Here is a 17,037-nt window from a genome sequence, read left to right on the forward strand (position 1 = left end):
AATTCAAGAAATAGAAAACTATTGGACGGCTGTTATTGCGGAGACCGTAGGTTTGAATAATCAGGTTGCGTTCACTTAATGCAGTGCCTTAACAGCCTTCATAAAAATGGCAAATCAAAAGATAGGGTACAAACCGCGCCTTGCCACAATCTCATAGAAACAGCACCGATAGGCTTATCGAAAGACAACTCAAAATGAATTATGTCGGCGACCACTGTACAAAACACGAATATTAAGCGTAATCGAATCGTTCGCTCTAATACCAATGTATATGTTTCTATAAGCGGCTCAACAGGAACTGAAATTGACACAAATTTCTTATACTGCAGCATTAATAAAGATGCAGCAGCTATTTTTCTCCAGTAAAAATAAAATAATTGCAGTTGTTGAACTAGCAAAGCAAGAATATGGTGCTCGCAGAAGGGCTGGTTAGTCGTGTTCAATCTGGTCCAGCGTACGGCCTTCAGTTTCAGGGATCAGGTATATAGCTGTCGTGGCGACGGCTGCCACTGTCAGGCTTAACGCCAGCAGCGGTCCCTTCTGCTGGAAAGCGGTGAGCACGTCGATGTCGAAGTACAGCAGCAGGAACGCCAAGAGCCAGCGCGACGACCACACGATGGAGGAGCCCAGCAAGCGAATCCTCGAAGGCATGAGCTCGCCGGTCAGCAACGTCGGCAGGTGGCATACGCCCGTCGAGTACGCCACCACGAGCATTACGATCGAGATCGCGGCCCCCCAGCTCGTCTTGCCAGATTGTTCAGTCACGGACCAGTGGCTGCACGAGTTACAAAGTGGGAATCATTTTCACCTACGTTACTGGGTTACACGGTCTGGACTGTCGCATATGAGCTTTTCGCAAACGATAACATGTAGTGGCAAGCTAATAGTGACTATAATTTCTTGATTTCATTTCATATCTGCCAGAATTTATTCTATATTTATCTGGCCCACTGAAATTAAGTCTCGTTGGATTCTCTATAAGTTTTTTTTTACTTGACGGAAACGCATAAAACCTCGGCACTTCTGCATTTTTATGTTGAAGGCGTTCTTGAATAGGAGAGTGAGAATCTCTACCGTGCAATAATTGTTTTTTAGGCAAACGAATACATGGGTTTTCCTGTAGCAATGTTGCGGCGCTGCAGGGAAACGTCCAAGTAAAATAAATCAATTTAGGCATTTACAAGAGAAGCGTTGAAGTTTTCTTGTGGCAGTTAGAGAATTTGCCAACGTAGTGACACTCCTTCAATGTTATTCTGTTCAGAAGATGTGAGCCCTCACTCACATGTCATCTGGTAGAGATGCTATCAATGTCTGTCTCTGCATATGGCGTTATCACAACCCCGCATGTTCAGAAGGTATTTATAATTATGGCACATCCGGTTTGTCCTCCTCAAGCACTCTAGAGCACTCTGGCGACGTAGCAGACCTTAGGTTTTTTTTTTTCAGAGCACTAAGTTCGAGCTCCGAACAACGAGACACGCCCTCACTTTCGCCCTCGGGGCGTCATCGGGATCTGGTGTTAAGTGGTTTGTGCAGCTTCCGTCGTTGGCGTGGTGAAGAAGTCGGCTGCACATACTGCATCAGTTCACCGACACCTGTGTGTCTTGTTTGTTTGCAACAGACGTTTTGCCAAAAATGGCTTTGTCGGCCACCAATTGACTGCTCGTGAGACTCGGTCACGCTTTCTCAGGATCGCACGGAAAATGAGCTCTGCATCATTATCAATCCTAGTCGGAGCTTGGTAGCGATAACCGAATGTACCACTAAGATAGTGCAAGTTTTAGACAAAAGCCACGGTAATCTCTTGCATATCGATGAAGTCAGGCTCACGTGAAAGTTAGGTGGTCCAGCGGCCGGAAAATGAAAAGAGTAACTGCAACCAGGAAGGCCGACGTTCCGAGCTGAGTGCGACGATTTACGAGGTGCGTTAGGGTTGCGGCCAAGGTGGCGCAGGCGAGGTGAGAGAAAACCAGCACAAAGGCCAGGAACTGCGGCGATACTTCAACCACCACGTTGCTCATCACTTGAACAGCGCGCAGCAGACACATTTGGGCGCCTGAGATGTTCTGAAGGAGGTACAGCAATAGGCATGTCGACATCACTCTGTCGATGAGAAAGAAATAGGAGACACAGAATCAGAGAAATATGACTGGCTAAGTGTGGATTCCTATTGGTGCAGCGTTGGCGTATTTGAAAATCTCGTAAAACGCTGCAGTACGAATATAACACCATTAAGGCGGTGATGGTTGTGTCATTTATCGTCTACGCGCTCTGATATTACCCGTTGTGAAATAAGCATTATGCAAGGTGGCATCGCAATGTGCATTTTTCAACGCGCTTAAAATGTGCAATTAATATCGTTAGAGGAACGCACACACGTCTTGTCCAATGTAGTTTCACATTGAGAAGCGCCATGGAGTAACAAGTGAACATTGACATATCATCGAGCGTCAAAACCTATAAAAGCTTCGTAAATTCTGATATATATGGCGTTGGTAAACGCCTCAAATGGCGCTTGGTTATGGCGACTAAAAAAAGAGGAAACTTCATCATGTTAAGCAGCCGAGTGCTCTCGATACCTCTCATGGGCCATGGTGGGGAAAAATACTAAGATATAATTAATGATACGTGCGTCTAGTCGATACAGCGCTCTTATTCGAATTGCAACAATGCGGAACCCGCTCTTGATCCCAGCCTGAGAAAGCGCTTCTGAGCCGAAGGTGCAACCAATCGCTAGAGCAATCAGAGAACGGAAAAGGGATTACGTCAACGTACATTCTGCAGCAAAACGAACAAGGTACTAAAAAAGTTGGCAGTTGGGTGAGTTGGTAGTGAGTCATCGTTCCCTGCAAAACACTAGACATGGAAGAAGAGCAGACTGAAGCGACACAAGCAGAAACTCACAACTGGCTTATCTGAACCAGTTGTGACTTAAGTGTCGTTCTTGGTTCTAATGAACCGGTTCCGAATTTGCGCTCGTGTCGTTTCAGTCTCCTCTTCGTCCGTGTGTAGTGTTGCGCTGTGAACGTCGAGCTAGGTACGTAGGCGCCAAAGAATCCCCCCGTGTAGCCGAGCGGCTCGCGTCACAACAACAAAGGAAGCAACAGAAGCAACATGACCGGAGCTCAGCGAGATCACCATCACTACCCGAGGTCAAAGGCGTAAGGGCCTCAAAGCGCTGGTACCTGTAGCGCGGTGCGTTAAAAAAAAATGAGCGGAATACATTCAGAGCACTCGATTTCGACCAGCCGAAGGACCATACCATGGCACATGCAGAGGTTCTCTACCTTGTGTTACTGGGCCACAGGCGGCTGGAAGTGGCGGCTGGCTTCTGCTCCTCAGCTGCTTTTCCCTTGTGGTCGCGGAAATCGGGTGGAGGGTCGACACCGTACAGACGCATCAAGGCCGTGTCGGCGTCCAGTGAAAGGTGCTTGGACATCAGCCACCGGGGATTCTCGATCACATAGCGCTGCAAAGCCAGCATGGGTACCGAGGCCATCGCGCAACCGACCGCCTGCTGCTGCCACGCGAAGCCTGCCATGGCGTACGCACACAGCATGCCCGCACTTGTCGCCACCTACATGCCGCGAAACGTCGTAAGTACTCTCAGAGCAGATTGTTTGATAAGTTTCATAGCGTATTTTCTAACTTTATATGTAGGGGACAGCAGCTCTTGAGATGGTGTTCATTCAATATTCGTGTTTAATGGCCGAATGGCATTAAAAGCGATTCATTCCGAATCCGTTTTCATGGCTGCACTTGTGTGTCATTGGAACAATATATTATCCTGGTTGTATTTCGTTTTGAACACATCGCAAAAGTGTAATTTCCCGAGCACGATGTTACTTCCGCACTGAAAACTTTGTTTAAATGTGGACACTTTATTTTGCATCCACTCTACTGGTAGGACGCGAATTTCGACGGTTCTAGGTTCACATCCCACCAGCGGGAATGATGATGTTTCAATATTTTTCGTCCACTTTAATTCATTCCGATTTACGTCGTAATTAGTACACTACAGTTAAATACAACAACTAATGTCCCATATGTTTTCAGTGGCCTAATTGTCTGTTGGATTCAATTTATTGTATCCACTCTGAGTAACACAGCGCGTAATACTCGTCCTAGACAATATTTGGGCAGTTTGTCACTTTATAAAGTGATTGGTCAACACTGCGTTCTAGTGCTTCTCAACAAAGTAGGAACCCTGTTGAAACATTATAAATTATGCTAATGGCAAGGAGAAAAGCCCTCTACAGGAGGTGGGAGGGAGAAAAAATCGTGCGTTGGCTACATCGCCAAAGGGCAGTCTCACCTATCAAAAATAAAAAGTGCCTCACGAGTGGCCGATGATTTATTTATCATCTTCGCAAAAAGAGCTCATCAACCTGCACGCAACTGCAAAATCTGACTGTTTAATCCTAGGAACACCATGCAAAGTAATTCAGTATTAGTACGCGGCTCAAAGGGTAGACATTCACCTAGAGTTGGCTCATTACAGGTGGCATAAGAACAGTGCGAAAAACCGTACATGTGTTGCTGTTCTCTCTCATCTGAATTTCGCCCTGTTCTTGGAACCTTTGGAAAATATGTCTACGATATAGAATGGAGGATTGCACCATCTATTATTATGGTGGATCACGGTGCTGGATATGGTGGCATATGGTGCATGCTGTAGGATGCTGGCGTATGAGGCACGCTGGAGAATAACGGAGTGCAAAACGGCTCTACCGTGTCAGACCATTTGTGCCTACCTGCCACATGTAAATATGAGTATAAAAAAAAAAACAAGCTGTACACATAAAACGTGCCACCGTTAGATCCCCTGCACAGTACTTTACCACTACGCCACGCCGAAACACGTTTGGCCCTCTGTAAAATGGCTAGTCAACACAAGCACATCGTTCGGCTTCAGTTTCGCATGTCCCATACTCAAGACAGACGCGATCTTCACGTCCTACTAAAATTTGCATATTTATGAAACACAGAATGCTGCCGCCAATGAATGGCATGCCGGTAAGGGCAAGAGCGCTCACTTTCTTTGACAATTCATAACTTAACTAAAAAAAAAACATCCCATGTGAACCGAGGAGCAGATGCAGTTTACCGGCTCTTACCATCTAGTTTAATAGCCATTCTTTGTTCTTTCAAAAGATCGGCATGATCAAAGTCTTTATGTTTACTCTAACCACTTTCGTTAAATACGCGCCTGCAATTGAATGACTATTACGTTCTTTTCTGGCGTAACCGACGCTACACATCGCAGTTGCGCCAGTGCACTGGTTTGTAGCTTTATCGATAGCTGCAACTACATAACAGCCTATTCACTATTATTTGCACCACATCCACTATTATTTCCATCTTATGGACCAACGACACCGGCATCCAACAGCCCAGAATTTTCTATAGGGTGCGCGTAATGGTGAGCAGGGTATCATGTCACTGCCTTCCATCATAGGTGATACTGCATTTACTTTTTCTTTTTTGGTTTGGTAGCTCAGGATAAAATGCGGTATACGTTACTGTATAAAACTAAATTAGTCGTCGTGGCATAAAATCTTTGAAGCAAGATCTTTTTACCCTTTAATATACACTTTCGTAGTGCAGTGGGCCACCGTAATATGCAGATGCTGCGATAAGACAACGCACGAAAAAACTGAAGCTCGCAAAATAGACTAGGAGCTTCGTGCGTCAATACATCGCCTATTGTGTTTTCAGATAAAAAAAACACATGAGTATCAATCTCTAAATGAAGGACGAGCCATCGTTCTGGACGATAGACACGTGGTGAGGCGCCAGGTTTTTTTGTGCGCGTGTCAAATTCTTCTCTTTTATTTTTGTCATGCATAACTGTAATGTATATAAGACTGATATTCATAGTGCCTGGGCATAAATAGGCAAGCTACGCGCACCTGTCTGTTCTGGTTGTTTTTTGCGCAGTGTGCATGGCGCTCTGAGAATGGACAATGCACCCTTAACAAGCCTACCGGCAAACGTAACTAAACTTGGCAATACTTAAATTTTTTTTGTCCATCTCTTGAGTCTCTCTCATATTTTTGTTATGAAACAAACCTCAACGAGTCCTCCGTAGAGCGTTCTCTTGGCTGGAGGAGCGACGTCGGTGACGTAAAGGCAGACGCAGTTGGTGATGACGCCCACGCAGATGCCGATCGCCACCCGGCTGACGACCATCATGCTGACCTTGTTGGCCAACATCAAAGACACCCAGAAGCTAGTTAGGCCGCCCGAACACAGCAACAGGGTCCTTCGGTGGCCCGCAAGGTGCAGCAGAATGCCTTCATTGCCGACAAGTACAGACAAACCAACAAGAAAAAAGTAATATAGTCGCGCCACAAATCGCTGGGCAGATGATGCACAACACGTAAAAGGCAGACATTTTCCTAGAGCTGTGTGCAGGCTATTTGCGTTTCTAGAAAAGGAAAGTCAGGCAGAAAACGTATATCCATAATTGGCAAAGTATGTACGCATAGCGTTGGATACATTAAAGACATGTTAACTGCCAGTGCATAGCTCTTCGTTACACCATAGCGGCAAGCATATGATGCTGAATACTGCACTAGATACTAGTTTAACGCTTTCGGGTCTTCGAGGCCATGGGTGAATGTTAGATTCAGGGAACCTCCTGCCCTTCAGTAGGCCTTAGATCCATATTACAAGCACCCGCTGGATGTCGGGTTGGTCTGTTAGTGGAACACGAATCGCCTCACTACGACGCGATTCAACGTAACTGTCGCACCTACATCGGCGGGCGTCCACTCCTGCGATAGCGCATATACGAACGTTATAAAACGCATACAGTACCGCAACACCTCGCACCGTAACAACTGATCCTCTAAGTCAGGGGTCTCGAACACGCGGCCCGCCGGCCTCATGCAGCATGCGGACCTCTCCCTAGCGGCTGCTGCCCGCATATGACTGACCTTCAATCCCAATATACATTTTCCTAATTTCTTTAGCAGTATTGTGTATGAGCTACACACACGTGACTGTCTCAAGCAGATTTGCGTGTGGCCACCCGATGCAGCCACCATGTGTAACATAACCGTGGGAACAAAACCTCTTAGTTCGAATAAGCCGGTCCTGATTTCAGACATGCTGGAGATCAGGATCCATAAGAGTCTCCAAACGTGACAGGGAGTCCCCTTCAGAAATGACCTCATCCATGAAGTATCAGAAATGCCCTTTCAAATGGCAACGTTAGCCGACATTTCTTTCAAACATCTACATTGTGTTTCACGCTTAGCGTCAGGATATGTCGCCATCACTATATGGTGAACCAGCATAACGCTAGCGCCATTGCGCATTCAGGAAGACCGGACACGATGTAAATATACGCTAGCGCGTTATACCGGGCACGATATAACTATAATGCTAGAACTTGCATACCTGAGATAAGGGCGCCGACGCTGGCACCCAGGAAGAGGCTGTCGGGGATCCAGCGGTTGTCGGGTGGCTCGGATGGTGCGTCGCGCCGGAAGCGTCGCTCGATGGAAGGCATGGCGGCTGAGCCGTAACCTAGCGCCATGCCTGCGGCCAGTGCGCCTGAGCAAGCCATCAGCAAGGCACGCACATGGTGACCACAGGCCTGAAGCTGTCCACTTGGCTGAACGGTGTAGCGCCCTTCTGCCGGATGCTTCAGCTTTCGCAGCGCATGCATGGCCGTGTTGAAAGGTGGCGACGACAGCACATCCATGGAATGGCTCATCTGAACAGACCCCAGCGCGTGCTGCCGTGGCACCAGCGAGGTGCGACTCGTATTCGATGGCCTGCAATTAAGCAACAAAAAAACAAACAAATCGTTATCTATTTTTATGTTTCCTCGAAATCTACACTAACAATGCATTCTTCCGGAAGTTATGTGCGCTAACTTCCTGATGATACGATAATTATTGTAGCAGAAAAATAAAGATCAAAGCATATAGGCGTGTTTACCGTGCGGGAAGTAGGGTCCTGGCTCTCCCACTTTGAGGAAGTCTGGGAGGCTTACTGCGGCCGCAAGATGAATAACTTTCTACTCAAAGTATCGATAGCCTAAAAAAGAAGGTCCCTTAGAGACAATAGAGTACAGAATCCTGCAGCTGCAGCGTCCTCCAAGGCATACTTCATGCCACGCAAGCAACACAGATCGTATGGAAGACCTTTTTGCGTTCAGATGGGAAGTCTATGAGATCATAATCTGAGAGATTGCTCTCATGAAAGTGACAAATTCAGTAAGCACTTACCCATTTGATTTCTAAGGCAGTCCAGTTTTAGCAAACAGCGCCTTGAAATTCTCCATCTCTCTTCCGCGTGCACTTCTTAAGAGCGCGAGACTGCTTGATGATTGCGATGAGGATCACCGATAATGGCGCATACCCACGACGCTGAATGCTGAAAAGGATGCTGGTAGAAAAATATAAAGGAGGCGATGGAGATTTCGCGTAAAAATCAGAAATAAAAGACAAAGCTTTTTTAGAAACTAACTCATAATATTATTCACTCGCTTTAACGATTTTCTCATAACATGGTTCGCACAATCCACATGAATGTCTGCGAATGCTGGACGTCAATCAGAAAGAAACAACTGTAACATCAGGCACGTAGGCAAGGGGGGGGGGGAGGCAGGGGGGCACGTGCCCCCCTAAGTTCGTCCAGCCTTCTATATTCCTGGGTAGCTTTTTTTTGTCTTTTAACCAAGGAAAGACTTTCTTTCGAACAATGAGGCCTTGGGACCCCCCCCCCCCTTCCCCCGAAAAAAAAATAAATCCTGGCTACGCGCCTGTGTAACATAGGCCATTACCTTTAGAAATTCGGCAAGCACATGTTATTACCGACGTAAATACTCACGAGGGGTGTCGATCACATGAAATACTTTTTGGAGAAGAGTAAAGCTGTGCAATTACCGTCAGATCGGCATCACCATGTCGTAATCGGCAATTTATCGTTCTCCTAGTTGCCTCTGTCCGTACTACACAAAGTAATATCAACTACTTTGATAGTTTCACGTCTCAGAAGAATGACATTATTCTTATATGATATATGAAGATATGAGTTAATTGATACCGAAATAATTTCGCGCACTTGGGATTACTTAACCTGCACATGAAGTGCATGCCCGTAATGTGGCCGCCGTTGCCAGGAATCAATCTGGCAGCCTCGTGCGTTGGAGCGCAAAGCGATGACTTCTGTACGCCATCACGGCAGGTGCTGTGCTAACAACATGGGGAAAGCCACGTTTATTACGGAAACTTCACAACACGGGTAAAGACCGCGCAAAGAGCAATGGGACGAAATTGACGATGGTAGTTAAAACGAACGAAGTAAGGCTGTCGCGTTACGACAGTGTGATGACGACGTCTGTGTGACTCGGTGACATGGGAAGATGGTGTCGATGAATCTTGACTGACGGAGACAGTATATGTCGACGACAATGGGACGACTAGGACGTGGTCACCATGATGCTATGGCCATACGCACGATGGCGACTGTTTGACGACGACTCGTTGATGCCTACTGAATGGCGTTGACCTAATTGTGACGAGGGTGTCATGCTATGAGGACAACGTGATGTTTATATCGAATGAACGAATTCGTATGTTACGACGGCGACTTAGTACGGTCGATGGCTTGATTATGAAGATGGCTATATGGCGTTCGCATGACCGTGCCGGTGATATGACGACAACGGATCGATGGTGAGGGCACCATGACGACGGAACATTCGGATAAAAATCACAGCGCAGAAATGGAATTGAGACGGTGTAGACAAGGATGGCATGAGAGTAGACGCATAACATAAGTTCAATTAATGCGTTGAAATGGCAGCTACAGAGTGGCGGCAAAAGCACGGTTGATGAGGAATGAAAATACCCGATAGCACACGGGCCATACAGCACTACGGACCTCTTACCGAATGTGGAATAGGGTTGCAATAACTGAAGGTAGTTTTATCAAATGTGAAGCATTTCTTAGCGAACCAGAGGCACTTGGATCTTATCTGTACTCCTACGTTTTTGTGCTCTCATGGTGGCTTCGTGAACTATGTATATAACAAACCTGGCACATGACATGGTATAATGTACCACGGACATGAATAACAGGTCAGTAAATGAATATGTTGACAAGCATGTCATCTAGTCATGAAATGTATGACAAGCTGGCATCGCGAAGTCATGTTGGTAGTTAGTTAGACGGTGGAAACGAATGTAGTACGTGCGTTACTCTGCCCTAAATTGTCGCTTATCAATCCTTGAACACTTTGCTGTATTTAGCCGCATAATAGCAGCTCGGGTTGGTCAACTGTGTGCTAATGTTATGCAATCGTGCGTAATCTTGCCTAAGTTTCTTGTGTGGGATAATGCTTGCTAGTAGTGGCTAACGGTGGGCTCGCTCCAGATAACGTTGACTGACTCTCAGTTTGTTGTGCTGGTGATCGTTAAGGTCGGCTTACTGTTGGATTGCAGTCGACGTTATTGGCTGACTGTCATTTAGCAAATATCCACTGACGTCCAGTGGCTACTCTTGGTTGAGTGATGGCAAGTGCTGAATAATGCTTCCTGGTCGTTGTATATGAACTTATGCCTTTAAAAGACGGTGTTGCTTTTTAAGCATATTTCAGTAAAAACTACTCGGACACGCTTGAATAACCGTTCAAAGAAATGTTGAGGTGCACAGAATGTTCCAGTACGGGGCGCTGTTTTATGGGGCCTAAAGCGAAGGGACTTGTTGCCCGGATGATGACGATTATTTGCTAAAGACTGCGGCTTAGCTTCTTCGTAAAGTGTCAATCCTGTCTAGGCTCCAAATTATCGTCATTCTTATTGCGTTCGTAAACATAGCTTGTATTCGGAGCATTGGTGAATGCATGTTGCTTTTTTCCGTTTGGTGCAGCGACCTGATTCGTAAATTTTATAGTTCATTTCAACAATAACCGTTTACAACGGAAACCCTTTTACATTATCGCGCAGATTCGACTGGCTAATGGGAATTATTTTCATGGAAAAGCTGAAGGTTCGCAAAAGGTAAGCTTGTTTTGCTAGGTTTAAGCTTCACATACAATTGGTGTCAGCTGGTACTGCTTCTTGGGAAAGCCGCGGCTACAGCGCTTATTAATGGTGCCTAATGAAGGAGATATGATGTCCCAGTTGGGTAAATAAACGATGGACAGTCTTAAAAAATGAAGCCGAAGGCTGGTATAAGAGCCATGCTTGAAAATTTCCACTCTTAATTTCGTCGGTATAAATCACACACGCACACACACAAAAAGATAAAAATGAATCGGAGTCTACACACGACACTGTTTCCAGTGGTGGCCTCTTTGTGCACCTGCGCACACGTCTGTCTCATACGACGTTGAGGAACTGGCGGACCAAAGGGAAGCATGGATGCAGGTCTACTGTGGCGTACCGTTTTTATAGTAAACCTTGCCCTTAAAGCAGGGGTATGCGGTAAATTCGAATTGTGCGGGAAAAGTCCAGGTAAGCGCAACTTCTTTCTTCGAAGAAAATTCTTTCTCTGACTATTAACACGTCATAGTTACGAAGGAGAAAGCGCAGCGCAGAACATTTTTAATGCAGACAACTCATTCCTACAATAGAATATTTCGCTGTCTTGTTTCTCTAATGGATAAAATAATAATTACTTTGCAGTGACCTTAGGTACTTCAGCTATCAGTTGTCCAAGCATTAAATAAGCGATATTTTTCTAGATTACGTTCAGGTTTAGGAGGCCAAGGATGAGCAAGGAATGCATAGTGTATATGTCTTGTTTTCTTTTTAAAGAAATATGTAATCGCTGAAGTAAAGCACGAAAAGTGAAGTACAAATTGGCATAAGGGATATCATACCTCACGCCTTCGCGTTACGCAGGCGATGCTTTTATAAATGGAGTTGCTACAGTACCTTCCTCCCATCTACTTTGTTGGGTATAAAGGTGTGCTAGATAGAGTAATTAAGACAGATCTAGCGCCACAACTTACAGACATAGCGGTGTGAATGTGGCGCATCTTGTGTGCTGCAGGTGTCACGCGGCGACTGGTAAATATAACTGGTCAATAATCCCCTGTGTGCCGCCTAACAGATTCCCGGAGTTGGCCAATATCCACATCTTGCGGTGAATGAGATGGGAGGAAAACAGAAAGACCAATTTTTGTTAGGTACATTCACAACCAACCTACATAACATGAGCAGCGGCCAAAAAACAAGATAAATTGTGTGCCTTTATTGTACTTCATGTGAAGGTAGTACGAGGATCGATCCTCAGGCCTCCTGCAGATAAACCGGCAACACCGAGGCAGTCGACACCGGCCTAGTGCAACTACACTCGCATACAACTTTATCAGCCTGCGACATTTCCTCCTCAAACGAGGATTCATACAAGCATGCATCAATGGGTGCACAATCTAGACTGATATCGTGAGCCCTGGCGGCCGGTGACCATGACTTCGGAGAACATAGCCGAATGCATGGAACACAACTATTTGTATTACGCGCGGAGGCAACACGGCAGCCGCGCTTCGGTCATCTGGGCGGGGCCCTCTCCGGACTTCGTAAATTGTATCCGACTATAGTGCAGCATATTGCTTTTTTAGCGCAAAAAACGACACCACAAGAAAGAAGACGGAACACAGCGCTGTGTTCCGTCTTCTTTCTTGTGGTGTCGTTTTTTTTGCGCTAAAAAAGCAATATGGATTCTCACCAACTAGCCCGCCAACGCATTCTGTTGAACTATATAGTGCAGCACACGGCGCAGAGGCGGCATGGCGCAGGCCAGTGTGGTATGAAAGGCCAAGTTGTGAACGTGTCCATCAACGTTCAAATCACTGTGCAGTCTACCGCGACACATCGATGACGACACCGCCATCGAGGTTAGGAGTAGACTTCACTGCAACGCACAATTATGAGAAGCAAGCCTACGAAGACCAAGCTCACTCCCATCCCTTAAATTACGCTTCACTTATAAAGACAAATGCACCGCTGGGAAACAATTTTTCTAGAGGCAATACAAGCAGCCTCTGTGAAAATATACCTCGTGAATACCTGGCGGCCAATTTGGCAGGCGCCAGTGTCCGCGTTTAGCATATGCAACCACATTACATGTGGAGCTGCCTTCGTCGAGGCAGCGTTGGCTCCAATTGCTTCCTTGACGAAGACGAGTCCAATTTTCGAAACGTTGGCCTCAGCGACACTCCCCGTTCAACGATTTTTCATCATATTAGGAAAGATAGTCATGCAAGTTCCATATTCGGTGAATAGAAGGATATGACGACCGAAGGATCAGGATGCCTGTTTGCAGCTGAGCGTCCGAGAGTATCACGTCTATGTCATAAACAAAATTGAAGCAGAATAGATTTTCAGCTTGATATATACCTGATTTCTCACCTTCAGCAGTACGTTGCACAGCAAAGGAAATAATCACGCTCGTACTCTACAATCTTTAAGCAGACTAGAGTATTGCGAGAGCAAAGCCGTTGACGTAACTACTGGAGTCCACGCGTGCTACTTCTAATGTAAATTTCCAAGTGAAATTTTTAACACGAAGTGTTTTAGGCCGGCGTCCACCAGTACATCCGTTACAGATATGATGTTGATAAATGGACGCCAATGGTGAGAAAGAAAAAAAAACATGAAAAAGATCCGGCGCTGCGAATCGAACCCACATCGCTGCGGCCGCGACGGTAAGCGCCCGATTGCTAAACAAATAAGCTACCTTGGCAGAGGTTCGACACTTCACGAAACGCGCTCATAGCTTTCACAAATTATTTTTCTTGCACGGTGCTCTCTGTTGGCAGTGTAGGTGGCGGGGCAGGAGCGGAGCGCGCTGGCGGCGCCGCCGTCTGTGAAGAGATGAAAAGAAGTTATGCACGATCGACACTTACTAGCGCTTACTCCGATTCTTCGATGTGGGCGACAAATCAAGGACGAGGGAAAGAAGACACACACACTGGCGCTTGTCGTCCTTGTCTTTTCCGCGCCCACATCGAAGAACCATGACAGACCAACAAGCCCGCATCGCTAGCCCTCGTCGCTTACTACGAGATTGCGCGTGATATCGGAGGTCATGGTTAAAGCGTCTCGATACCAGCTAGGGACACTGGCCGCGCTGGCATCGCCGAGGCACCCGTAGACGCTGTTACGTTCTTTGCCTTTCGCTTCGTGTTAGCGTGCGCCGGCTCATCGGAGTAGTGCAGCTTTCACATGCACCCACGGAATTCCTCCGCCGCCGACTACTTCGATTGCTAGAGCAGCGACTAATAAAACTGCTGCAATACGCGTTGCAGAAAGGACACGAATTTTTGACAGGGCGAATGTCGTGCCTTGGTGGAGCGAGACAGAGGCCAGCGGGACAAACGCGTTTGCGGCTCAAGCTACGAACTTTATGAATGAGGCGTCAACATGGGTGCATCCACATCAAACGGTGCTATAGCTGCCGAACACGAATAGACATTGTACAACCTCTCATATCGCTAAACAATAACCACTACTCTGGGAAGACACGTTTCACTTTCTTGTTATACCGATTGCTATGACGGAGGGATCAGCCATGTCTTTTTTACCAGGTATCCTGACGGGCATCGAAAGGCGCTGCTCTTGCCAGCAAATATATCCAAAAGTGCGGGAAAAGCATTATCTTGAACTATCCGTGGACCACGCCCAAGATGATAAAGGTGCGCTTGAACGTCTATTTTTTAACAAATCCACAGAACGCCATGGTAACAGCTGCTCTGACTTTTTTTCCATAGAATAGATAAAATTAGGTATTTCATGGGAATGTATCGAAAAGAAGCGATAAATGCAGAATTGGTTTATATACATATGGGTTTCCTTGAGAACATCTCGTTTCATTGGTTCCAAAGAGGTCGTTGCACGAAATTGGTTCGAACGGCGGTTCGAACCAACTGTAAACGTTGCAGTTGATTCGCTTTATACACATTTTGCTTTCAGTAGCATTTAAAGGGCGTTCTTCTTTTTGCATCTTTTGCCCGTTTGAAGGTGAACATCCTACCGCATCTATTTCATCCATTTTCGTGGTTTGAGGTTCTAATACCTCCACTCATAGAAAACGCGCCGATGCATATAGTATAGAGCAGGATGATTCCGCTTCGGGGCGCATTCTTTCTCAGATGAGGCGAGCGACATACTAAGTATGCCAAGCTTTATAAGACTCAATGCGGTTTCACCTACGATGCCGCTAGAAATGTCTCGGCTAATGACCCTGTTCTCAACACAAAATACAGTAGCTTAGGCTACGAACACTTGCCTACATATGTCACTGCAAGAAATGAACGAAGTAAGGGGACTAGATGAAGAACCCGTTTTTCTACGTGCAGACGACAGATATGAGACCAAGGAAATATAAGGGGCGGTTATTTGTATGTTTAATTTTAGTGTTTTAAATATCTGATTCAATTTAAAGGATTTCAAGCAAACAAAAAAAATTCGAGTAGCTTGCACTATTAATGCAAGACTGGAGCAAACAGCGTAGTTGGCGGCCTTGCTCGTTCCTCTTCATTTTTCTCGTTTTTAGGGGCGAAACTTCTTAAGGCGGCACCCTTCGTCCCTCGTAATCGTCGTCATCGTAGTAGTCCGTAACAAGTCTTACGCCTTGACCTCCAAGGTGGTGCCGGTGGGAGATTTCTCCTGTGCTTTTTGAACAATAAAAATTCGCAGCGTGCGCGTTAACTAAAAGCCGAATTCTTCTGTCTCTCATTCCCCCTAGCAGCCAGTCATGTTCCAGTAGGAAACGTTAGTAGAAGTAGAAGTGTAAGTGTTAGCTAAAGCCGACTTCTTCTGTCTCTCATTCCCATTAGCAGCCTTGTTTACCTCCAAGGTAATGCCTGGTGAGATTTCTCCTGTGCGTGATTAAACAATAAAATTTTGTCAAAACGCCGTTGATTGATGAATAAACCAACGAAAGACCGCAGATGTTTTGTAAAAGCAGAACGAAAGAACGCCAGATGTTTTTCTTAAAGTGTAGTAGTAGTAGTTGTATGTATCCACCTCGCCCGATCGTCAACGGGCGTGGACCGGCAACGGCGCGAGGACCCTGCCGTACGAGAGTTAAATCACACTAACCCCCGTATTCAGAAACGCTCCTCGACTTCTTGCCACCCAGCCTTGGACAGCGCGTTCGAAACGCGTTTGCGCTGCCTTCGCACAGCCTAAACGCAGCGCGTTCCAAACGCGTTCAAGGCGGTGGCAAGTCAAGTTCAAGTGAAGGAGCGTTTCTGAATACGGGTGTAAAAGACATACTTTGCGGGCGATACACTCTAGTGAGCTTTCAACTTTTCGTCTTAATTTACATGATAAAGAAATTATTTCTACGAAACGCAAGGCACACCTTGAGCAATATATTTGTTTGGGACGCTAAATGGAACCATGAGCGATGCGAAGCCGGAGCACTTGCACGATCGCGTTCCGTTGGCTTTCGTTCTCGCGTCGTGGAACGCGCGTCCTGTCTTCCCTCTAGCCTTGCCTTAATTCGCACAGGGCGAGCGGGGAATGCGGTCGCTCTTGGCGCTCTTTCGCTCGGGAGCGGACTTCTTCCTTGCATTTCACCGATCACAAGTGATAATGAAGGGACCACGTAAACCAACAGTACATAAAAGTTTGATGTTTAATGTATACACGATGTTTCACACTCTTTATATTATGTACTGGGCGCATTTCACGGAAGAGTTTCACGGTTTACAGATGATTCCCTCCGTAGCTTCACCCTCATCATCATTCACCCCGTGGATATGCTGTGATTTTTTTCTTCCCCGCTTTGTCTCTTTCTGTCTGTTCTTTTTAATCTCTTTTTAGTCTTTTTTTTCGGTCTATTTGTTTCTTTCTCTCTCTACATATATATATATATTATATATATATAAACCATAGATATATATATATACTATATATATATATCTATATATATAGATATATATAAGATATATATATATGCTTGTCGCTATTTCCGCTCTTTCTGTCTCTTTTTTTCTTTCTCTCTTTCTCTCCCTCTTTTTTTCTTAGTCCTTTCTCTCTCTCATATATATTATATATA

General features: G+C 45.9%; 1 protein-coding gene across 1 annotated transcript; it reads right to left on the bottom strand.

Annotated features, from left to right (window-relative positions):
• Positions 1–429: 429 nt before the first annotated feature.
• LOC125757863 (solute carrier family 2, facilitated glucose transporter member 8-like) lies at positions 430–7,714 on the bottom strand. Its single transcript, XM_049414097.1, has 5 exons — positions 7,408–7,714; positions 6,073–6,296; positions 3,288–3,577; positions 1,831–2,103; positions 430–775 (listed from the first exon to the last, which is right to left on the bottom strand). The coding sequence occupies exons 1-5, from the start codon at positions 7,712–7,714 to the stop codon at positions 430–432; spliced, it is 1,440 nt and encodes a 479-aa protein (XP_049270054.1).
• Positions 7,715–17,037: the final 9,323 nt, after the last annotated feature.

Source organism: Rhipicephalus sanguineus, chromosome 3 (assembly GCF_013339695.2).
Source record: "Rhipicephalus sanguineus isolate Rsan-2018 chromosome 3, BIME_Rsan_1.4, whole genome shotgun sequence".
Lineage (NCBI taxonomy): Eukaryota > Metazoa > Arthropoda > Arachnida > Ixodida > Ixodidae > Rhipicephalus > Rhipicephalus sanguineus.

What these genes read in the sequence shown, in the direction of transcription:
- LOC125757863 (XM_049414097.1), bottom strand. Translation starts at nt 7,714, where the DNA reads ATGGATGTGCTGTCGTCGCCACCTTTCAACACGGCCATGCATGCGCTG. An exon ending in TCTACGGAGGACTCGTTGAG is followed by an intron (nt 3,578 to 6,072) that starts GTTTGTTTCATA and finishes CGCGGCATGTAG; the next exon opens with GTGGCGACAAGTGCGGGCAT. An exon ending in CTGGACCACCTAACTTTCAC is followed by an intron (nt 776 to 1,830) that starts GTGAGCCTGACT and finishes TAACTCGTGCAG; the next exon opens with CCACTGGTCCGTGACTGAAC.